The sequence below is a fragment of the Melospiza melodia genome, chromosome 4 (assembly GCF_035770615.1).
Source record: "Melospiza melodia melodia isolate bMelMel2 chromosome 4, bMelMel2.pri, whole genome shotgun sequence".
Lineage (NCBI taxonomy): Eukaryota > Metazoa > Chordata > Aves > Passeriformes > Passerellidae > Melospiza > Melospiza melodia.
This window is the reverse complement of record NC_086197.1, coordinates 77,724,830-77,750,085: the sequence shown is the minus strand read 5'-3', so window position 1 is coordinate 77,750,085 and position 25,256 is coordinate 77,724,830. Positions and strand designations below refer to the sequence as shown.

The 25,256-nt window shown below is 38.4% G+C and overlaps 1 protein-coding gene across 1 annotated transcript; it reads left to right on the top strand.

The window, feature by feature from the left end:
* Positions 1–201: 201 nt before the first annotated feature.
* TMEM168 (transmembrane protein 168) lies at positions 202–24,874 on the top strand. Its single transcript, XM_063155275.1, has 5 exons — positions 202–264; positions 3,439–4,704; positions 13,020–13,162; positions 15,389–15,663; positions 20,344–24,874. Exons 2-5 carry the CDS (start codon positions 3,511–3,513, stop codon positions 20,889–20,891), a joined length of 2,160 nt encoding a protein of 719 aa, XP_063011345.1. The 5' UTR covers positions 202–264; positions 3,439–3,510; the 3' UTR covers positions 20,892–24,874.
* Positions 24,875–25,256: the final 382 nt, after the last annotated feature.

Here is a 25,256-nt window from a genome sequence, read left to right as displayed (position 1 = left end):
GGGGAGGGCTCAGTCTGCCTTGCAGTCCTGATTTAATCACAGTTTTCCCGCTTGCGTGCCTAAGAACCCGAGTTTATGGGTTTGGTTTATGGGTTTGGTTTATGGGTTGCCTGGTTGGGCTTTTCCACAATTCCAGCCGGCAGCGCCGTGGCGGCGCGGCGGTGTTTGAGCCTCGGCGCGGCCCGTAGCGGGAAGCGCCGCGCTCGGGCTCGACATGGCGGCGGCCGGCGCGGGGGGCGGGCAGGCTCCGGGCCGCCCGGTGAGGTGAGAGCGGGCCGGGCGGGGCGGGGGCGCCGCGGGCTCTCACCGAGCGCGGCCGGGCGGGCACCGCCAGCACCGATCGGCGTGGCGGGGAGGCGGCTGAGGGACCCCGGTGCCGGCACTGACCCTCCCTGGCCGGGCCGGCCCCGCAGCTGGAGCTCCCGCCGGGAACGCGCCCTTCCCCAGAGCGGCCATCCCCGCCGTGGGCGCGGGGTTAACATCTGACAACTAACGCTGCCCTTCACCGGGGGTCAAGTCTGATGTGTTTATGTATTAGCTAAATAGGACTTTTTGTTTTAAAAAACCCTCTTGCAGAATTGCTGCAAAAAAAAAAAAAAAAAAGAGAGAGAGAAAAGTGCTAAACTGGAAGAATAAAGGTGAAGGAAAGTGGATTCACTATTTTAGATACATCTCACCTGGGCTTAACTACTGAATCAGCTTTGGGGTTTGGTTGTTTTTTCAACTTTCTTACACGAGTTAAGGTTAAAACTACATTGAGAGTCATGTAAGCTAATACATAATTTGGTCTCTAAATATTAATGAGGCTCCAGGTTTTCCTTGAAATTATATTTGCAAAAGTTGACAAATAGTTAAAAGTGGGTGTCTACGTTCTGTTTGCAATCTAAATGTGGTTTGCTGAGATCTGTAAGTCGTGCCCAACCTTAAAGCCGTTCGTTTAAAACAAACACAGCAGCGCTATCCCCTCCCCAGGACTTTGAGCACTCCCTGTGTAAACAAAGAATTGACAGAAATTACTAGCAAATAGGTGTGTTTTAGAAAACAAAACAGTTATTGATATTTCTCTTTAAAATTTAATTGCTATTGTCTTTTTGTTTGATAATACCTGTGTGATGGGATACTTTAATCTTGAAAATGCACCTTTTCCTCTTCACAAAAAGTCAACCATATATTTTGGTTAGGAAAATGCTAATGTTTAATAGTGTGATTTAGTAGTGCACAATTTTGCTAATTGGCTGGAAGGTGAAGTGAGGAAGAAGAGATTGCATTCACAGACTGAGCTGTCATTTTGCAAATCCTTTTCACTACTTGTGCCCAAGTAGATTCTGTGTCTCTGCAGCAGGAGCAGACACGTTGCCCCATTTGTTCCCCAGCACCTGGCAGGGGAGGGGCAGAGCAGTTCCTCTTTCATGTTTCTGTGCTGTGCTGGCAGCAGAACTCCACACGAGCTGAGGCAGTGAGAGCTGTGTTCTGTCAGTGGCTCGCTGCTTGCCTAGAGGGGAGTTTGCTGCTGTCAATGATCCCACAGAAAACAATTCCCTGACTGCAGCAAAATTTTAAGCCGGGTGTGAGGCAGGAGCTTTGCTGTTTGCTCGTATGCAAAGGGCTCATTCCTGCTGCTTTCTGGGGCTGCTGTCCCACTGAACAGGGTTAGCCCGTCCACTTGGAGGGGTTCCAGACAGGAATCCAGATTAAAAGGATGGCATGGCATATGTTCTTCAGAGCAGCAGTAGTCGCATGCTGGTGCTGTGGGTTGAAAGGAGATGGGAAGTAGTTTCTCTGTATTCATGGTTCGAACTAGAGAGAACAGGAGGCAGGGGGAGGGCATGTGTAGCAGCTGAAATAAATGGTTCAAGTTGTCCACAAAATTAATATTGATTGTAGTACAAGAAGCAGTGAGATGCAGTCAGTGCTGTGAAACCTAAACCTGGAAAATGAAAGTTAACTGACGTTTGTGTTATCTGTATAATAGAGAAACGAAAGGGCGAGAGGAACAGAAAGTAAAGGAAGAGATATTGTGAGTTGTTAAGCATCCAGGCAACTCAGAATTCAGTCAATATCTGTGAAACACTACTAATAATGAGTGCTGTGAAAATGCACAGTTGGCATCCAAAGAACTTTTAACTTATAATAACTTCATGTAATAGCAATTTGCTTTAAATATATGGTGTGTATTCTGCTTCAGGTAAACAGATTTTTAATGCATAGATCTTCCAAGTAATATCTGCATTGTTGCTTGATATATAGAGTAATTTGAAAATATGCGTTACCAAGTAAGTAATTTAAAGAATAGGATTTCTTAGGCCTAGTTTTTCTCTGCAGCAATTACTGAAGCTGGTTTTACACTGTGTGTCAGTCTTTGAATCTGCCAAAACTTAGGGGCAAATCAGTCAATTCACTTCATCATTTGTTGTTCGCTGGTTTAAAAAATAAGAATTTAAAAATCAAAAGGGAATAAAGTCTAAATTCTGCATTTGAGTCAAGGTGTCTTTTAACACTTCCCCCACCAATATAAATAAAAGCAGTAAGCTATAACCTAGCACTGAGTGTTCTTGGCACACTGGTTTCACTGTCATACCAGTTGCTCTTCAGAAATCTCTCTAAGATGGGCAATTAGTTAATTACTTAAAAATTATAGAGGCTATGTGTCTTTTTATGTTTTGGAAGCTCTGCTCTAAACATCAGAAAATGCCCCTTAAAAATACTTCTGTCTGTTTGTGAGTATATTAAAAAGAAAATCACATCAGTTAAATGGATCTGAGTAGGAGGTGCTTGTGTTCTAAATATAATATTTATCCTGATCAACTTGTTTGTTTTCTTGTTTTTGGAGGCAGGGGGAAACTGAATTGAAGGGGTGCAAATGAAGGCTTTGATTTTACATTATGAGAAGTCTCTGAAAATCACACCAAATCAGTTTTTATATCTCTGTGTCCACTCTCCTTTTGTGAAATTTGGATAATATCTTTTTTACTCTGGGTTAAGCTCATTAACTGAGTGGGAAGTTCTTTTTGTGAATCATATATTTATTTGACTGCTAAAAGGAGGTCTTGCAAAGCATGCTGAAAAGATTTAATAGAAAGTGAGAACTTATCAAATATAATGGTGAAATAAAATAGTGTTTTAAAATAATTATTAAATGTTCTAGAAGCAAGTGGCTATCATAGAAGGGTTTTGGATATCCACAGATATCTAATATAGATACCTAATCAATGAGTTTTGTGGAAAACAGGCCAGGATTGTTTTCCTCTCATTCAATTTATAAAATAACATTTATGCAGAACCCATTTTATATTGATTTTCACACTTAATTGGTCTTTTTAATGTGTTCTTTTTACTGGAGATATTAAACTTCTTCATGTGACAGGATGGGTCATATTTATGTTCTATAGGCTTACAAGGAATTATTTGGCGCTGAAACTTTTCTTAATTCCCTTCCAGGGCTTCAAGGATTCTGGACCACTGTTACTGAAATGACATTGCAGAAGGCAGCAGTTGCATTGTGTTTGTTGGATGAAACCCGAATATTTCCCGTGGCTCAAGGGGGTGAAAGCCCTGCCTGCAGCTTACATGTGTAGGTCACTGCGGTACTGTGTCAGTCACTGTCTCTATGCAGCAATGACACGGCTGGAGGAGGCAAACAGAGAAGTGAACATGCACTCATCAGTCAGATACCTTGGCTATCTTGCCAGAATCAACCTACTGGTTGCCATTTGCATGGGCCTTTATGTCAGGTGGGAAAAAACTGCAGATGCACTGATTTTGGTAATATTTATTCTGGGGCTCTTTGTTCTTGGAATTGCCAGCATACTGTACTACTATTTTTCAATGGAAACAGCGAGTTTGAGTCTCTCCAATCTTTGGTTTGGTTTTTTGCTTGGCCTTCTCTGTTTTCTCAACAATTCTGCCTTCAAAATGGATGTGAAAGAAGAAGCTACAAAATATTTGCTTCTCTCTGCCATTGTTTTAAGGATATTATGTGCTTTAGTTGAAAGGATTTGTGGTTGTGTCCATCATCGACCAACTCTGCTGACAACAGTTGAGTTTTTGGAGCTAGTTGGATTTGCAATTGCCAGCACAACTATGCTGGTAGAAAAATCTCTAAGTATTATTCTGTTGGTCTTGGCTTTGGCCATGTTGATTATCGACTTACGTATGAAGTCTTTTTTGGCAATTCCAAATTTGGCAATTTTTGGAGCCATTGCATCCCTACTCTTTTTTCCATCACTGCAGATCCCCACAAACCCTTTTGCCTTGGCGTGTTTCTTCAGCTGCCTCATTTCAGATCCCCTTCTCGACGTTTACTTCAGCGGACTTTCGGTGACTGAGCGATGGAAGCCGTACCTGTACCGTGGTAAAATCTGCAGGCGGCTTTCTGTCATCTCAGTTGGAGTCATTGAACTCATCTTTTTCATTCTTGCAGCCTTTAAACTACGTGATTTGGACCTCTGGTATTTTGTGATACCTGGTTTTTCTATTTTTGGGATTTTCTGGATGATCTGTCATGTGATTTTTTTTATAACTCTTTGGGGATTTCACACAAAACTCAATGACTGCCACAAGGTGTACTACACTCACCGAGCAGAAAACAACAGCCTGGACAGAGTCATGGCATCTAAAGGAATGCGTCACTTCTGTTTGATCTCAGAGCAGCTGGTGTTTTTCAGCCTTGTTGCCACTGCTGTTTTGGGAGCAGTCTCTTGGCAGGTAAATAATAATCTCTTTATCTTGATCTCCCCTTGACAATAATCCTGAGAATTGCTGGATCCCTAAAATTCCTAAAATTTGATGGTATGCTGTGGGTTAAGTTGGAATGCGTGGTTTCACTGTCATGGGCTTTGCACTTAGCACTTTAAGCTGCCTGGTCTGTGACCTGTTAGAGCAAGTGCAACTTACCAGCTTCCTTATGTTGGCAGCATGGGAAAAGGTAAGTGCTTTCAGGGCTAAGGAGGTGAGCAAAGTATTTTGCATTTATCTACATCAGAAATTGTTTTGCTTTTGAATTCATGGTGCCATAAAATTTGTTTTCAGAATAAATCACTGTGTTAAACCCTAGTAATGCTCACTAATTCTAGGGCTTTTGTTGTGGACTATTTTGATTAGATTGAAATGTATTAAATCGTGTAATTTTCAGTAATTTTGGTTTGCTTTTAATCAATTACATGGAATCAGAGATCAGCTGATAAACTGATAAATCACTGGTACAACATGAGCTTTAAGTGTCTCACTTTCAAATCTGATTATGCACCCCAGGATAAGGTATCTGGAAGAGCAGTCATTAAAATCACTCAGTGTCCTTTGACTTTTCTTTATGAGTTAAGGATGTTGTCTTTTCTTTAGCAGAAAAGATACATTTCTTTCAAAATGATTGTTCAGTGCCCAAGTTAAGACACATGGTGTGTTGTCATAGTTGCAACAGGGCATTTATTTTTCAAGTTGATACAACCCACAATAACAAATTTGTGTCCATTCACCTCTTCTATAAATTACAAACATATAATAGTGTACATAAAATATTCTTTTACAGTAGATCAGGTTTACAGACATGTGTTTGTACTTTTTCCAGAGCATTTTCCTGCCTGCTCCTTTGGAATTTCTAATCCTGCAGATTTTCTCAGATTAATTACCTTTGTGGATGAATGGTATTTAAGAAATTGGTTGAAGATTAAATTAACAGTTACTTTGTAACTGTGTTGGGTTTGGGGTTTTGTTTTTTGTATGAAGAGCATGAGAGGTTAACAGATGAGTCCCCAAGGAACACTGGGCAGTTTTGCTTTTTTTTTTTTGGAAGATTATCAGCACTCATAGCTGTGATGTTTGGACTTGCAGAAGGGACAGAAGGAAACAGAACCATAAAATCGGTTCAGTGCAAAAGTTGAGGGGAATCAAGTTGGCAAGAAGCAGGTTGGAGCCAGGTAGGCAGGAGTATTTCCTCATGTGCTGCTGAGCTCTGGGGCTGTGTATCATGGCATGCCATGTGGGGTGCCCCATGATTGAAGAGGCCCAGGAGGAAGCTGGACAAAATTCACAGGGCTCTGTGTACTCTCTGGAAAACCACGTCTGGCTCGGGGAGTTGTTGTGCCCCTAGTGGTTAAAGTACTCAGGAAACACGTTTTTTCTGTCCTTACATCTGTCCTAGGCATGAATTTGGCCTCCTTGAAGACCAGACATTCTTCTGGATGGGCCTTTGGTGCAGATTAATACAGCCATTCATACATTCTTATCTTAAGGAAATTTTTTTATACTTTACATTTTTAGCGTATTTTTCCTTAGAGTTTCTTAGGAATGCCAAGTATTCCTTGGTCTCCAGTTCCTGATAATGTGTTTGCTCTTCTAAAGATTATTTAAAACATTTTTTGCATATGTAAGATGTAAGAATTTTCAGTCTTTGCAACATTAGTTTGGGATTTCTGTAGCTATTTCAGTATGTGTGAATTATATTTGAAATCTGTTGAAAGTGACCTGAAAGATGAATCATTTTTTGTTTATACCTTTCCTCACTACTGAAAGCTTGTTTAATGATAGTGCATTTGATGAAAAAGGTGCCTTAAAATTACTTGTGGTCTGCCATTTGACCTCCTATGAATAGAATTGCTAAAAATCTGAGCCTTGGAAAGGTTCTTCCTAACAGTCAGCTATAAATAATTAGCAATAGCTTATAAAAAGAGCTCAGTTATAGCCAGAAATGGAGTAGTGGGAAGAGGGGGGTTACCTTTCATGGAAAATGTTTTGCAGGCACATTATATATGCCCTCTTAACATTTCTAATAACTGTAATATCTGTGCTTCGTGTGAATCTCATGTGTATGAAAAGTCAAGACCTAAAGCACCAGTTGTCTGTTAATTGGTGTCTAGAAATATCCTATTTTATTAAAATTGCCAGAAAAATATCAAATCTCCTTTTGTGGAAAGGTTTTTAAAGTAAGGTGAATTAACTGGCTGTAGCAGGGACAGTACTGATGCAGAGCTGTTGAGGCTAAAAGTCCTGTCAGTCAAGGACCTCCCTTGAAGGGGAGCATATCCTGTGTAATGAGACAAGGATTTAAAGTCTCTGTGGTACTTGGGTATGTGCTTGGGGAGAGCTGTAAAAATAATGTGTTAAAGTTGGGTACATTAAAAAATGGGGCGTGTTTCAGCTGGGACATGGTCTGCTCCTGAGAATAATCCTTGCTGTAGCTGCCGAGGAAAGATGTCTTGTGTTGTTGGTAAAAATGTACAGACATTTTCTTTGCAGAATCTGCAGGAAACGGTCAGCACCTGCCTTTACATTGGTGTGAGTAATTCCAGTCAGATCAATAGACTCTTTATTGCCAGCTGATTTCCGCAATTAATCATGTGCCTGATCATAATTAAGCCCTTGGATTGGACAAGATCCAGAAGAAGTCATGCAAATGACTCAGATATTACTTCTTCAAGAATCCAATAAAATGATGAAAATTTTGCAGATGAAGAGCTTTTAATTTTCAGACAAAGATCTTGGAAAGGTTTGGGGCACTGTTTTTCTCAAAAACTTAAAATCAAATTTTGTTAAATGCTCCATGCCAAGGTATCTACAAGTTTTCTTACTTACTGGCCAAAGAGAATTATTATTCCTGGAAGGCTTGTGTTTAGTATTACCAGGAGAAAGATTAACTATGTTAGAGCCAGTAAAGTAATGGAATGAAGTACATTATTCAGTACATTATTCTTGGTTTTAGTGAATTTTATGAGTTAGTAAAATAATAGTATTCCTTACATGCTTGAATACTCATACTTAAATGGACAGTACCATTTAACTTGAATTATTTATAGGAGACAAAATAAGTTTACTGTATGTATGAGTACTTTCCTCTTTGGGGGAGATCTAATGATTTTGTAGTTTTTATTCTGGTGTGGTTGCCCATATATATAGCAACATCTGTATTTACTTAGACATACTTTTATTAACATCACAGGTTGAATAACTTGTATGTAAATCATATCCAGTCTTTTTCCTTCTCTTTACCCCTGCTTTTCTTCCTGGCTTGTATTTTTAATCCAACCTCCTCAGCCTTTCCTTGTTTGGAACTATTTTTTGTTGTTTCTGTTATTCCCCCCAGAGTCTGTGCTGCATCCTCTGGCCTCTTTCCATGTTTTGTCAAATGTGCATGCCATTCCTGCCTTTTTTCATCTGTCTGTCTGCTCATGTTTAGTTCCCCCCTTTCTTTTCATCACTGAGAGTTTTTCCTCTTCTTGCTGATTTGCCTTCAATACTTTTGCTTTGCTGTTACTATACTTTTCTGTTGAGTTTCTTTTCTAATACCTTTATTCCCTCTTTTCCTGCTGTTCCATCAGCTCTTAAGCTTCATCCTAAGTCCCCTAAGTGCTCCTAAGTGAGCAGTTGCTCTCTGCTCACCATTTCTTCTCAAGCTCACCCTCTATCATGTGTGCTTTTGCTGCCCATCTTCCTCTCTCCAGTGTGTGCTCAGCCCTCCTTGGCTCTGTCCCTCTCCAGTCCCCTCCCGAGGGCTCCCTCAGGTTGCCTGCTGGAACCCACAGTGGCAGCACACCTTGCTGCTGTCACCACCACTTGGAGAGCTCCTCAGTCCTGAAGGGGATCTCTGGTGACAAGTATTCATTGTGAGTCTGAAGAGTCTATTTTGTGTTTAGCTTGCTGTTAAAATTTCATTAGTTTCAGGATTCACGGTTTTGTATTTAAAAACATCAGAGCTTTTAGCTTGCTTTTAAACTGATAACTGCGCGTGGTTTTGCTGGAACAAATGCATGTAGGTAAAAGCACAGGCTTTCCCATGGCTAGAACAGGAGTCAGGGATGGGAAACACAGCACATTAAATCTATCTGCCAGTGATTGTGACAACTGTTTTCTGCAAACTCTTTCCTAGATTTTCCCACTGCTCTTCTCATAGTCAGAAGTAAAGGATTATTTATTGATCTCCATAGACTGTCTGTTCAGTAACTTGTTATAAGACTGTTTCCTCTGGTAGCTGATGTACTTTGTAGCTTTACAAATTTTGTCTTTAAGCTTTTTTCTACCTGTAATATAGATCATATCCTCATTTGAAATAAGCTATTAATTGAATGTTCGCATGTTACCCTTTTTCTCCTGAGCCTTCTCTGTCATAGAGGATGTTCTTTTATTATACTTTGTTTGTTTGGGGAGTTTTGTGTATCTTTGTGTGTCTGTGTATAAAAACAGGTAAATATTCAGCTTGGATAGTGGAAAGCAGGACAGTATTTTTGCTTGGAAATGCACAAAGGCATCTTTGCAAGCTTTCTGAGTTACTGCTCTGTTAGATATAATCCCAGGCACCCTGCTGTGTGAGCAGTGGGTTGGACCAGACAATTTCCTGAGGCTCCTTCCAACCCCAAGCATTCAGTGATCCTGTGGCCATCTTAGTTGACATATGTTTAGTGTTTCATTTCTGTTTTAAACAGAAGGGCTCTTCTATAGGTCTTTGTAATTGGCTTCCAATTTAAACTATCATTTTATGCATTTTGGGGTTTTTTCTTCAGTCACACATCCATAATTAAGTACAGTTCCAGAGTTATTCTGCTTCAAACAGTGGTTATTCTTTGGGATGGAAGTTGTCCTATCCATGAGTATAAAATGACATCTTGACTGTAAAATACCTCTAAATTCTTCTGGTGTTCTAACAGTTACACTTAACAAGAAACAGTGCTTGAAAAAAGAGAAAGTGGAAAGACACTACCACTAGTGAAATTTCACCACCCTTTTATTATTTATTGTCTGTCATTCCAGTCATCAGAGGCAAGAAATAGATTTTTTCTTTTACCTTTTCTTTATTTGAAATGAGACTTAATTGTTAATTCCTTTAGAACAAGACAGACAAAGGCAAAAAAAAAACCAAAAAACCCCTGAAGATTAAGAGATAAAATGATTTCTCATGGGTTTTTTCAGTAGGATTGCCTAGATGGTCCCTGTCTTCTGTTTGCTTTTTGAGCAGTCTGCCTGGAATCAATGGGCACTGGGAGTTCAGGGACGTACTGCAGGTTCACATTGCTTGTGCAATTGAAAACAATGAAAATGGGTTGAACAGATGAAAGAACAAAATCCCTTTCTGGCTCTGCCTGTGCATCCATGGCCATCTGCTCCATTAAGGACCATTCACCAAATCTTTGGGATTTAATAAAGCACTGACAGTTTCCATCTGGAATTTTAGCTGTTTATCTTAAGGGAGGAACCTGTCTTCAGTTTTACTGCAATAACTAAATCAGATATTTTTGCTATTTGAAGTTCTTCTTGTTTAGGTATTTTTAAATGCTACCAGTCATTTTTTTGCTGTGCTGGATTAAGATATTCTATTATCCTACTATAGGTTTGTTCTGATCATCATTAGGCATTTTTACATTTGTGACATATTTCTTCTAAATCAAAACTGTTGAAAAAGTGCTGACAGCAAGTGCAAGCATCTTTACATTAGATGGATGTCTACAAATATAAAATATCCAACATTTTCCTATTCCATAGCATAAAATGGCCACTAAAAGACAAGACAGTTGAAACCTCAGATGGAGCTGAGTTGATTCATAACGTTATAGAGCTTATTTCCCATTCCTCTTGTAATATTTGGTACAAACTCAAAGCAGGATAAGAGCAAGATGGATCACTGAGATGATCCTTAGTGCTTCTGTGTGAGACCCTTATTTCACAAGAACTTGGGAATTTTCTTTGCCAGTATCTTCATATTAGTAGGAGCATTTTCAATAATTAAATGTAAGTATTTTTTAGGAGTTAAACTCAGTCAGAGTGAGTCTTTGTGATAATTTCAATTTGTGTTCTGGCAGAATGCTGTGGGTTTAATTAGTTGCATATGTTTAGGGGATTGGGGAAATGCAGGGAGTATTTAGAATGAGAGGGCATTGTTGTAATTGTACTACAGTAAAATTAATATAAGGTAATATTATAATAGTTTAATAATTATTTAGGATATTATGATTGCTCTTGTTTTTACGGGCAAATGTATTTTTTATTTTGTAATATGTTCACTGTTATCGAAACACTAATGCAATATAGGAGTAGTTTGCTTTAGCAAAGTCCAAGAAAATATATTTATATGTGGTGTAAAAGCTGAACTCATCACAAAAATACTTCCCTTTTTTATGCATTACCCTTCTGGAATTTACAGTTGGAAAACTAAGTCTCCAAGACTTGAAATTAATTTAGGTAGAAAACTCCACTTTTACAACAAAGTCTTATACTTCATAAGGTTTCTACGGAAAAAAAATATAACCAGGACTTTATAAGTTTTTGTTATTGCCAATTTTCAGAGTGTGTTGGAAAAACAGAGCAACAAAAGGGAACACTTGCTGCTGATACATTTGAAACACAAATTATATTTCCTTAGTTAAAGGATTTTTTTCTCTGTATTAACAACAAAACAAATTGAGGTGTTAACCATAATACAGTGTTTTAAGCTTTCCTGTCTTCTGGTGATTTCAGGTAATTTATGCTATCAGTTGGTAATGCTGTCAGTTAGTTATTATTGAATATCAGATTCTGGTGTTTAATTGCTGTCACCATTTCAAGGAAACAGGTGAGATCCTTCCATCAGAAGTGTGATAGGACAGTTTTTAAAACCAGGACAGGTAGCCAACTATTCTTTCTTAGTGCATTAGATGGGTAAAGCTCTTCTTTCAGGCTAAGTAATTGTGTTTAAAAACTGAATGTTGTTGAGCTCATGCCATGTGCCAACAAGATCTGGGTTGGTTTAGGTGTCATTTTTTTCAGTGTAATATCATTTCCAAATTATTAATAGTGTTGACTTTGTGTTAAGTTGAACTACCAGTGCCCATCAAGTCACTGAGTCTTACACAGTAAGGCAATATCCAGATTAAAAAAAAATAACAACATTAATATTGTAGATTAGTACAAAGAGCACAAATAAAACATAGAGGGGGTCAGAGACCACAGGATTCTTCTCAAGACAGAAATCTCTAGCTATGAGTTTACTTCCTTTGCCACATAGCAAACATAAATATTTAACAAATGCACCATGGATATTAAAGTTCTTGTTTAATTGTATATTATAAAACTGTTTCTATCTATCCTGAAAAATTTAATACCTGATTAAACCCATTCACATCATGCTTAAATAACTAAAATGAATCCTTATCTGTTCTGCCTCTCAGAGATATCTGGCATTTCAGAAGTCCATTTTTATTTTACTAGTACTCTTGATTGAGATGTATCTGGCATTTCAGAAGTCCATTTTTATTTAACTAGTACTATTGATTGAGATGTAACTGTTGAAACTTCTTGTTTGATTGTTTTTTACAGAAATCAGCTATGTATTAGTAAGTGTAATATTTTCCAAAACTGCTTTTTTCCTTTGAAGCAGGAAAGCTTCATATGGGGTATTGGCTCTGTGGTATTTATGTAACTGACAAAGAATTGTCTTTTTTACTGAAATAATCACAAATGATCTCAGAATTCATCTCTTGTGTGATACATAGTATTCCATAAGTTAAATGTATATTTTTAATGATCATAGAATGGCTTAGGTGGGAAAAGACTCTTCAATCATCACATCCAGCACTGTCAAGTCCACACTAAACCACCTCCCCAAGTGTCACATATACACATCTTTTAAATACCTCCAGGGATGGATGCAATAAACCACGGTGCTGTCATCTGATGCTAGACACATCATATCTGTGCTGTACCTCACTGATTAAGGCTGACCCTGCAGATGCTTACAGATCTTCTTATTGTATGCACATAGTTAGTTTTGTGGCGTTTGATTTTCTTGCCTCAGTTAGTAAACTAAGATATGATCACAGTTTTTACAGCTAAATACTGTGCTATCTGTGTTTTTAAATGCATTCTTTTCAAAAGAGTGATCCTTGCTTACCAGCCGCCTTCTCCCCAAGCTTTTCACTTGTCTTTATAGTAAATCACACTGTAATACATGGGAAAATAAATATACATTACCAGTAATACTTTGCATGTTTCAGGGCCCAGTTATGTGGGATCCAGCAAAGGGATTTTCATACAGTGCCTACATCTCTTCATTTTATTTTTAGCCAACCAATGGGATCTTCATGAGTGCATTTCTGATTGTTCTGCCTTTGGAGTCCATGGCTCATGGGCTTTTCCATGAACTGGGAAACTGCTTGGGAGGAACGTGTGTCGGGTATGCTGTTGTGATTCCCACCAACTTTTGCAGGTATGGTTACTGTCCTTCCCAGCTTCACAGTGTGAATGTGTTGTTTGCTCATGGAGGCAACTTGGATTTTCAACAATGAAATACCAATTCAAATAATTAACAGATTTTCTATTTCTGCTCTTTCTCACCCTGGAATGAGTAACTCCAACTTTCTGTCTAGGTAATTTGCTTTTAGGAAGCTGATGAATACAGACCAGCTGTGCACAGGCAGATTTCACAGCCCATACCTCATGCAGAGGAGCATTGGGGCATTTGACTGAGACCAGGTACCTTACATGAGGAGATTGAATAAACCAAACAGATCAGTTCAAAATAATTTTGAATTCAATTAAATGAGGTAGTGTCTACATTTAAAGTTCATTAAAATTAGATTTTCAGATGAACTACATGTCATGTATTGGTGTTGAGAATTTTGAAGCTGGTTTTTGTTCCAACATAAATGTTACCATATGAGAAATGAATTACTGTAAAGACATTATACTGTTATTATTTGCCCATTTGTGTGTTTTTCTTAGAAGCTTTAAATTTGCAAATGCTGCTTTTGCCATAAAATTAAAATCAGTGTGTGCACATTTTTTTGTAAGTGATAAAGAAGAGCTATATAAATTATCTCTTCAAGTCACAAGAGAAATATAGTAAGTTGATAAATAGAACTGCCCAGTTTATGAAAACTTCACAGCTTCAGTGTGTGTAATGGATTTAGTGGATAAGGAAGAACTTAACATCAAAGAAACCGAAAATAGTATGCTAATCTTAAATAACTGTATCTTAAATATTGTAAATAACACATTTTCTGAGCTTCTGATTTAGTCTTTCAGCTGTGCACCCTAAAAAAATCCTTGTCAATTATTGTTACAGATTTGAAAAACAGATATTCAGAATTTACATTACAATAAAAATAAATTAATTTTGTTTCTATGGTAACAATTTAATTCTTTCATTGTATTATATTATTCTGACACAGGCAATTCCCTCTAATTTTGAGCAAATGAGATACTCTTGAGCAACTGTTTAGGACCTGACAGAACTAAACTTCCTTATTAACAGAGCTTGACTGTTTCAGTGATGGACTCAGTCTTCACTTGCTCAGACAAACAGTAATGATGAGCTATTCAGTGTAGCTGTACCAGTGGAATAATAATTTTCATAAAAGCCCTAGACAGGTGAGAAGGTGCAAAATTTAATTAGCTAGACCAATAAGGAGACTAGGTAGCTTTACACATTGGCTTGCAAACAAAATACATGAAGAATACACACACACACATATATATATATATATATAGGGAAACAACAATAATGTCATGTTTTGTATTAATAGAGTAAGTAAAGACTTATCTCCATATTTTCACTCCCAAAACCTCTCCATGTCTGTAAGTGAGCATAAATGAGGCCAGTTTGGCCCAGCTGTCAGTCATGTTCCTTATCATTACCCTTGTTACATCAGCTGAAGAATGATGAATGCTTTTCTCTTTCTGAAAATATATTCTGAAGAGCACTCCCCTAACTGGGTGTCTTGCAAGACCAAATTTCCTGTTATTATGATTAATGAATAGCTGTGTAGACCTAAAAAAAAGTGTGTTTTTATTCGATATTTTAGATACTGTATATATTTGGGGTTATTTATTATATATTTATCTATATTTTATAAAAAATATAGATAACAATGCAAATAAAATTAATTTTGGAGCCCAGGGACTCTTATTTTTCTTATATATCGAATTGCTGTATTTGTGTGAGATCCATGTTTCAGAGTATCTGAGCAAAGTGTGTATGTGGATTTCTCTTTCATCCATTATTGGAAACTAGTTTGCATTATGGTTTGTGCAGATTAGCACTCATTTTCTCTGCACTTCTTCCCAGCTGTTCATGAAAACGTGCCTGTGTGAAGGCAGTGCTCCTCAGTGGGACTTCATGAAATTTTTGGTGCCTGCCTTCTTCCTATCACAGCTTCCTTCTCTCCCTCTGTCTCTCAGTTGCAGGAATAGCATAGGGCTGAGTAAGACTATGCTTGGAATTGAAGTGTGACAGAAGGGAGATACTGGTCCCTCACTCAAATGCAGTAATTTGAGTTGTTTATAAACTGTAAATTTGAAGTAAATTTGAATTTAGAACAGTGCTACATCACAGCAGACATAATATGCACAGGGGAAAATAGCAGCTACTAGAAGTCCACTTAGCCTTAAATAATTATCAGCCATAATCATTAGCTGTTCTCCTTCTCTTTAGTCCTGATGGCCAACCAACTCTTCTTCCACCTGACCATGTCCAGGAGTTAAATCTGAGGTCTACTGGCATGCTTAATGCCATCCAAAGATTTTTTGCTTATCACATGATTGAGACATATGGTTGTGACTACTCTACAAGTGGGCTGACCTTCGATACCCTTCACTCCAAGATCAAATCTTTCCTGGAGCTTCGGACTGCAGATGGACCCAGACACGACACCTACATCCTGTATTACAGTGGTCACTCCCATGGCACTGGTGAATGGGCACTGGCAGGTAAGTGAGCTGGATATTGATAACCTTTCACAGTCAAATCATTAATTCTGTAAAAAATCATACTGTATTGCAAAACTTTGAAGTTTTGACTGTGCTTGCTACTGGATTGTTCAGAATGGCAAAGAACCATCAGTCTTTGGAGAACAGTTTGATACAACTTCCTGGCAGGGAGGGAAGAAAGGAAAAGGTTGTAGTATTACAGAGCATGACTGTTAGGAGATTCAGAGGCTACAAGAAATTGAGCAAACAAGCCAAGTTGCAGGCTGACTACCTCTGCTAGTGGAGAGAATGGAGAAATGCAGAAGCCCCTTTGGTATGCAGGTAAGTTATTGTTAAGAGGTAGCTCTTTCCTTCCCTTGCATTGTATGGCAGTCAGGTATGTTACTTCGTTAACTTGTCATTTTAGTATTTACTGACTTTGATAAAAATCATTTTACAGCAAACTAATCTTCCACTTATTCTCAAAATTGTATAATGTTGTTGACTCCAAATATATTCTTTCAAGTTTAAACACAGTTTCATATTCCCCTGATTTTCCTTACACATGGATTTTGTATTCAACAAGTTAACTTTAAAGATTGCTTTTTTCCATGCATGGAATTAAAAGTGGAAATTGCACACTCCTGCTCTATAGACAGATTTCCCCCAGTATTTTGAGGAATATTTGTTCACTGTAATGAACAAGCGTAATCTTTTCTCATTCCTTGGACGTGACAGAAGGAATTACAGTGTTCTGTGACACTGTCAGTTGACTGTCATGAAGGACTGCATTTATGTCTTTAAGATGTGCTTTGCTTTTTTTTGTAAAAGACAGAATCAGTAAAAGAAACAGGAGGCAGATACACAATTCACACTACAAAAGCAGGTCTTCAAACATATAACAAACCTTGTGTCATAAAAACAGGTATGATTTGGTGACACTGTGGACTTTGGGAGTGATTGTGGGCATAGTGTAGCCTCAAGATTGTAAACCTCTATTTAAAGTGCCAGTTTAATGCCTTGTCATATTCTTGGCATAGACTTCACTGTTTCCCCCCTTTCTTGGCCCATTTGTTTGGTAAACTTAATGAAGTTGTCAAATCATTGCAAGGTTTAGCCTTGCTCTGCTGCTATAGGGACCTGAGGTCACTGTGTGCAGAACGGGAATCTCATAGTAAGTACATTTAAAATTTGTAGTTTTTTGCTTCCTGGGATAGAATTACTTCTGTTGGATAGCACTTTGCCTGTGAGCTCCAGGCTCTTTGTCAGCAGTGTCTCTCCAGGTGCATGTGCCCTTCAGTAGGGCATGCCCTTCCTTGTGTGCTCAGGCTGAGGTGGGTGTTCAGGCACAGATCAGTTTCCATCCTGAGGCTCTGTACCTGTTTTGGTGCAGCTCCATCCTTGAACCTTTAGACCTGCTGAAGAGCAGTGTGTATTTTCTCTCAAGCGCTTTATCTGTATCAGAGACTTTAAAAAGCCACAGCTTTTACTGTGAACTTAGTGCAAGTGGTGAGCTACAGTGTATGTAGGGTGGCCAGATTCTCTGAGAAGGGGATGGTTTGTCCATAAGAGCAGCTGCCACCCTGTGCAATTGCTGAGTGTGTCCTCACCTTGGGTGGAACAGACTATCAGCAAAACTCCACCTCCCACCTGTGCTCCAGCCAGCAGCATAGACAAAGTCAGCTTTCTTGCATGGGTAGAGCCAAATGTTGCTGCAAAAATTGGACAGCTTTCACCCCAGACCTGGCTTACTACATCTAGCCACCCTGGAGTGTGACTGGGGCCTCAGGTCCCTCTGTAGCATGTAGGTAGCTGTAACCTAAATTGATATCTAGCCTTTAGGAGAAAGGCCAAGGAAACTGTTTAAACTTTGAGTGCTGAAAGATACAGTGTGTAAATACAGTGGTGTTCGACTTCCTCACAAAGCTCCTTTTCAGTTCTCTGTCCAAACACTGTCGGGAGTTTAGTTGAGGCATGGCTTAAAGAAAAAGGCCATGAAGCTATGCAATTGAGAGAAAAGTAAAAGGTAGTTGCAAAGCAGTTCTAAAGCAGTTCTCAGCTTGACTTCTATAAACAATTAGACTCTTTCAGGCATCATTGTATAAACAATAAAGTTCTCAGGCAGTCTTCTCATAACAAGTGTAACACTCTCTCTGGGAAAAGATGGCACCCTGAGAACAGATGTGGAAGTTTTGGGAACTGTTCATAACACAGTGAGAACACTGGTTTTGTTTTGTGTAAACAATCAACGGTGTAGTAAAACAAAAGGTGTGGTTAGAGTTTTCTCTGTTAGCCTATCATAAACTTGTATTTCAGAATATGCATGAAGTTCGTTAACACTATTATTTAAGCTGACTGATCGATCAATAAATTGAGTTCGATGCATCACAGGATGGTCGTTCTCCCCTCACTTCAACAAAACACATCTTCAGCTTCTACATGGATACACATATAGTCACATAAAGGAGAACAGGCAGCTGTCAGAGGTCTTGCACACTTTGTTTGTGATTGATTTTAGTTAAATGCTGGAATGTAATGTGATCCTCCTTCCAGATATCACTGCTCCTGCATGGAACTTGAAAGTATAAACTGAAAATATAAAGGCTGTAATTGTGTCCCATGTATTGGACACTGGCATTTTGTGACAGATGGAGCCTTGGCCATCAGTTCCAGTAATGTGTACTGTCCTCTGACCTGTAAAGAGGATGAAAAGAGATGACAACAATGAAAAAAACCCATTCATCTGATTAAAAAAGTAGTTTCTCACTGCTGGCTTATGCCATGGTACAGCAGAGTAGTAGCAGTGTAGTCTTTGCTTTGTAATGACATATTGCAAAAGAGGCTTACTGAATTAATTAATTCAGTAATGATGCTTCTCTGTTGTTGGAAGCTGAGATAGAGCACAGTGCTGTATAAAAGAAACTTAACTAGTCATGCATGAAGTATGAGCAGTCAAATGACCTGGGGGTCATGTTGTCTGAGTGAAGGCAAAGGCATGAGCTGGGCTAATAAAGCTTTGTCTCTGTTCCTGAAACTGTTGGCGTACCTGTTGTCCTGCTAAACCTGCCAGAGAGCCAGAGGTGGCCAGGTACCTGCATTTCTTACACAGCTTGGTGCCTAAACCTTGTGCTGGGTGGCAAGCCCACGTGTTTAGGTCCATAGGGTTGGAAGCCAAGCCTGTCTTTGCTTGTATCTGTGAAGGATGAGATGGTTTTCTTTGGATGATTCTGTCCAATTCTCTTTTGAAATCACATGCACTCGTACACAGCTACACTTTAATAAAGTTTATTGATAAGCCTTTAAAATGTGAACAAATAAAGAAAATTTTACAGATAATTCACAGAGAAGATGTACCTAGAAAAAGAAAACTACTTCTATATAATTTTCTCCTGTAAATAACTACAGCAATTTGAGGATCATGTACCAAGACAAGTCATTACTTTTTGTTTGTATCCTAGAGATTTTCTTTGGTACTAAATTTTCCAGCTTTTCATTTTCTTGGAGAAAGGTGCAGCCCTGGAATTTTGCTTTTACTTTTAACTACAACAGCATGCACAACACTTTAATTCTGAGATATTAATTTGAAACATTTTTTTGTCACTCCTTACAGATAGAACTGTAAGTGCTGAAATATGCAACTAACAACATTTTAAACACTGCTTCATTATAGTCACTAGTGAAAAATCACTCTGGAATTAAAATTCAGTTATTTTAAATACCTTTCTCATTTTTCTTCTTTTTTTTAAGTTGATATTTGGAAACTTCAGTATTTTGTTGTAAACCTGTATCATAGCTTCAAGTAGCCAGAACTGAGGCATACCAGTTCCTTACTTTAGTATCACTGGGGGAGACGATGGAGAGTTGTTTGCAAGATGTCCTTAGTAAGGTACCTGAGTATGTAGTCTGCCTTTCAAAGCTACATAGATCCTGCAGCATCCAGTACGCTTAAGCAGAAAGACTTCCCACTATAGATAACATTCCAGGTTTAATTACAATCTCCTCTTTCAAAGTGCTGTTGGAACAGGAGCTCAGACAGAACACGAGAAGTTGGACACTAGTTGCAAGGGTCTTCTGACCTGACAAGAAAAAAATATTGTGGAAAAATTCCAATGAGATTTTTGTTTCATTGAGTTGTAAATTGATACCAGTTTTCTTGAAGCTCTGAAAACAGCTGTCTCTAGAGAGAATCTCTTCATTCCTGGTCATGTGAATTTTTGTGCTTGCTTTGATTCCCACCATTTGAAAATGTATTTTCTTCTAAATTCATCTCTTAGATGAGCCTTTTTTTAATATTCATAAAAACATACTAAAAAAGAGTTCTATTCCTGTTCCTAAAATTATTACGATTTAATACAAAAATAAACTTTATTTCAGATTTTTTCAGTTTATCTGTATTTTCCAGATTTCATCAGTTGGCTATAATTTCTTTCACTGTGTAAAGGAATTCCTTTTTTGTTATTGTTCATGGGTTTTCTTTCTAATCAAGAGTTAAGGTAATGGCTTTGTCTGCCACAGCAAGTCAGTTAATACCTCTGTGGAGATATGAAACGTTTACAGATGGAAAGGATGAGTTGAAAACATCTGTTATATCTGTCCATATTGTTCAAGCAAGGGATTCTTAGAACCAGTCAAAGCAGTTAAAGTTCTGCAGAAGTTTCTGTTTCTTCATCCTGATGCTAAATCTTTTTGTCCTTGTGGCAGGGGGTGATGCTTTACGACTGGACACGCTGTTGGAGTGGTGGAGAGAAAAGAACGGCACTTTTTGTTCTCGACTGATCATTGTTTTAGACTGTGAGAACTCTCAGCCTTGGGTGAAAGAAGTGAGGAAAGTCAATGACCAGTATGTTGCTGTGCAAGGAGCAGAAATGGCCAGAGTTGTAGACATCGAGGAAGCAGACCCCCCACAGCTTGGTGACTTCACCAGGCAGTGGGTTGAGTACAACTGTAACCCTGACAGCAACATCAGCTGGTCTGAGAAGGGCCGCACGGTGAGAGCCGTGTACGGCGTGTCCAAGCGCTGGAGCGACTACACTTTGCATTTGCCAACGGGAAGTGATGTTGCCAAGCACTGGATGATGTACTTCCCACGCATCACCTATCCATTAGTACATTTGGCAAACTGGTTTTGTGGGCTCAATCTCTTCTGGGTCTGTAAAGCTTGCTTTAGGTGCTTAAAAAGATTGAAAATGAGTTGGTTTCTTCCCACAGTGCTGGATACAGGACAGGGCTTCAAACTCGTCAAATCCTAATCAGCAACCAAAGAGAAAATGAAGTGAGAGCTTTGTGAACTTTCTCACTGTACCATATTTAAAACTTTTTCTATTACTATCTTTTTCTCTGAAAAAGTCTGCTCTACTCACTTTATTCAGCTTTTTGAGCAGCTACAGTATATGCAACAGTTAGAAATTGCAATCTTAAACAGAAGAGGGTAGAACTATGATATTTTAAATTTTGTTACATGTACATTTGTAAGAGACTTATTTAATATGACCATGCATTTTGGAGACAGGTCCCATGTTCATATGTCTTACTTAAGGCAGCCTTTGTTAAGAGACACCAGTTTGATGGACAGGAGTGCCTGTGAATGTTACACGATGCTGATCTGTCATTTATGTTCACTATACGGTTTAAATACAAGAAAGAAACCAACCTAATACCCCAGTCAATTTATGTGTGCTTGAAATTATGTGGTGGGATCACTGAGCCAAAAAAAAAAACCAGAATATATAGCTACTGTATGTAAGTAGCTACCAAAAAGCTTTAGTTTTATTTGCTTTTACATGTTGTGCCCTGCCTCAGTTCTCTACTGCCATCAGTGGAAATTTGCCATGGAAAACAAGAAAATCAAACAACCCCCTAATGCTCTGATACTTCTCAGACAGTTTTGAAGTGTGTTTTGAAGTGAGTTTTGAAAATATTCAGTGTTACTTTCAGCATAAAATATCTTGCTGGTGATCTTTAAGCATACATTCCCAGAATTTAATTTATATATGGAATAAAAACTGCAGTGAACATTTTTCCCTCACCTGTTAGGTGATTCTCAATTTTCCAGGCTCTTACTAGTTTGTATTTTGAAAAGCTAATCTGAAGAAAACAAAGCAAAACAAAACCCAAGGAATTTAAGAAAGAAAATAATCCTTAGATTAAAAAATGGGAATATGAGTGTTGCCTTGCTTCCATGTTTATCTGAAGTCCTTGTTGTGGCTAAGGTCTTGATTCTGTGAAGTTCTGAGTACAAAGTTGGACCAGTGCGTTTGTTATCTATTAAAACCACAGGCAAAGTTTGTTTGAATTGATTATTCCCTTAGGAGAAGAGGGAATCCTCAGTATTCCTTAACTCTTTTCTCCCACCCACAAGCTCCTGATTTTAATCCCTCCAGAGCTGGATGGGACTCTAGAAATCCTTTCCTTCAGTCATAAAAGCTGCATGGCTTTTTTATGTCATTTTTTCAAGTACAGAGAATTAGGGGTGAAACAAGTAAGTGTCTAAGACAGTACAATTTGTGGTCATTTATTTGCATATGTGTGTGCAATTCAGCAGACATACAGTTTACTTTTTCCTGTTTTCATCAGTATTTTAATAAAAGTATTAAGAGAGCAGCTGATATTTGTCTAAAATATAACTTATTAAAATTTTTTTATTTAAATACACGCAAATAGTATGTAGCTCTATAAGTCTTTGCCATCACGGCTTTTTCTAATGCCATTTGAGGTTTTTAGCCAGCCAAGTTAAAAATCTGCTAACACTGATACCCATCAGTAGCTCCTGAAATAAATAATGAGAGCTACAACAGCCAAAGCAATTTGTACCCACCAGATTCAAAATGGTGATTTTCTCAGATCAACAAGTGGCAGCCACTAAGTTTCTTCATTAGTAAGTATTACACAATGTTGTTTAGCCAAGGCACCACCTCCCACACCGCTTTCCCTTTCTCCATCCCCTTCCATAGTGTGAGAAGGGGATTAAAAAATAAGAGTTACATCCTATGAAGACTAAATGCCTTTGGGTCTTCTCTGAATAAATGCTGTGATTGCAGCTCTGTCAGGGAATCGAGAGGTGGCAGTTTTCAGTGAGGACAGAGGGTTCTCACACCACCTGACTTCAGGTATCCAACTTCAGGTCCTAATGTGGGAGACAGAGGTAGGAGTCGTCTCATTTAAATTCAGACGTTCAAAAACCAAACACCTGAATCCATGCTAGTGACCTGAAATGCTCCACTGCTCATTAGCAAGTAGAAGTAAATATTTCCAGAGGAAGACTGGTTTATTCTCTATTTTAGGATGATTTTTGAGGGCATTTTTTTTTGTTTTGCTTTCCTGTGCCAAAGGTCAAGCAGACAAATCCCTTACATCTCAGCCATCCTCTGGAGCCTGAGCTGGGTACCTAAGCTCCTTGTTCAAGCACATAAAGTGGATACTTGGAATTGGGTTGAACAAGGATCTGTCAGGTTGCAGAAAAGCAGTGCTGCCTTCTGCAGAAGTCACTGTCTTCCATCCCAGGTCATCAGCTCTTGAGTATAGATGCATAAAGACTCTTTTACACTTGATTTGTAAAATCACCATTGTTTTGACTTCTCTTTCAGTAGAAGTTCACCTGATTGCATCATAAACTGTCAGAGCTTGAGCCTTAGAAATTTTAGTAAAGTCCCCATAAATACCTCATAGCAACCCTGTGAACATTTTGAACATTTGAAGTCAATAAGTTAGTCCTTTCTGTTCTGGAAAAGCTTTAAATATCAACCATAACACTTGCCACTAATTATAATTGACAGATCTTAATGGGTAAGATTCTACCTGCCACTGATACATTTTTATGAACATCACCTGTATCTTTCTTTTTGCTTTCTTTTTGTACATGAAAGGGAACAAGCAAAGTGTGGGATTCCTGACCTCTCCTGAATCTGTGAACAGGAATCTGCTGTGTAGTGCAGTGACAGACTTAGCTCTGGGCAGAATAAATGCAACAGTTTGTCCTGTTTTGCCTCTGGGTATTAAATGGTTTCCAGCTTACTTACCAAAGTTAGATTTTTTCTCCTAGGATAGACTGGGTGTTATTTAGCTGTTTGCTGAAAGGCACATAAAGAGCTGAAAATGAGAGCAAAAATACTATTTGCAAAACTAATCATGTGTTTGCAGATTTGTTTCTATTTTCTCAATTATAGACCTCTGATTTTCTAAATTTAAAGTAGTTCTAACATGAGCTGAGGTGTTCCTACTTCTGATTTTGTTACTGCAAAGGCATGGTGAAAATGCTAACTTTAAAAGAAATGTTTACAGCTGTTCCTATTATGAGGCCTTTTTGGACAAAGAAACTGTCGTGTGTTTCAAAACACTTACCAAACCAGGGCTATGGATGATGAGGAATTCAACATCATCAGTTCTTCACTTCTGCACTGACTTCTATCAAAGCACCCTGCAGTGACCCACGTTCCCAGGTGGAATTTTCCTCCAGCTCCTGGTGCTTATGCCTCTCCACAGGTCTCTGCCCAGCCTTGGGCATGTGCCTGAGGGATGAACACTGGGAGCTCCTGTGATCTACGTGAGGAGTTCTCCTTCTGCTATTCCTGGATGGAAGGCAGGGCCTGAAGGAAATTTCAATCTAATTCCAAAGAATGTTGCATATGCTCTCAGTTACGTACATGTTGTTTAGTGGTGACGCGTACAGATTTCTGGGTAGAGAGAAACATTTTTGCAAGGTTTGTCTCTGTACTGTATATTCAGACATTTTGCTATAAAGTTTGTTATAAACTTGTGTCACAGCATGATTTTATGTTGACTTTGTTTCATTTACCTCCTGTATAGTACCAGCCTTGCTGAAACATGCAAATGCACTGAGTCCTACAAAGGGGTTCAAATTGCATATTCACAGTGGCGTTTTTCTCTGAATAAGTATTGGGGGGGAAAAAAGCCATTATTCTTCATTTTTGCACTACTAGAGTGATGTACTTGCAGTTCCTTATGCTTTGTATGCCTTGTAGTTGTTGTCCTATCTTCAGTTCAAGTTTTTCCCCAAAATAATTTTGTACATTTTGTAAAAGCATAGTTAATGCTTTGCTAGCAGTAAAGCACCTCTGTTGCCAGCAGTACACAACAAAATCAGATTAATTTTCTTGTTTATAAATACCTTTTGTGAGAGGATTTTTACTGAATATACGGTTTTTAGATATGTAAATAGATTTTTTGAGTGTATTTGTGATACTACTTAAATATATTTTGCTGTTTTGAATGCTCATTTCAGTTTCATCTTTTTGTTTGTGTCTTGATTGCTTTCCAGATTTCTGTGCTCCCTCTTGAATTACGGGAGGGTTTGCTGTACAGCTTGCTTCACAAGAGGTTTTTTATAACTAGAAATTGCAACAGAGTTTATGGAAGATAGAGTATTTTGAAAATACTCTAAAGGAATATTTTTACTTTAATAATTTAATAGAAATGAGAAATACTAGCTTAAATTATTAATGCCTTTCACCTTGTATTTTTATCACTTATTCAACAAGCTAGTAAAAATGCTGTTTATACTTCAAGACATAATTTTATAGAGATATCATTGAAGACTTCCTTTGCATGAGTGCTTGTAGTTAGTTACATTTCTTATCTCCAGTAAGATCAAGGTGATG

Coding starts and splice junctions, on each gene's coding strand:
- TMEM168 (XM_063155275.1), top strand. CDS start 3,511: ATGAAACCCGAATATTTCCCGTGGCTCAAGGGGGTGAAAGCCCTGCCT. Junction 4,705..13,019: donor TGGGAGCAGTCTCTTGGCAG/GTAAATAATAAT, acceptor TTTTATTTTTAG/CCAACCAATGGGATCTTCAT. Junction 15,664..20,343: donor TGGTGAATGGGCACTGGCAG/GTAAGTGAGCTG, acceptor TCCTTGTGGCAG/GGGGTGATGCTTTACGACTG.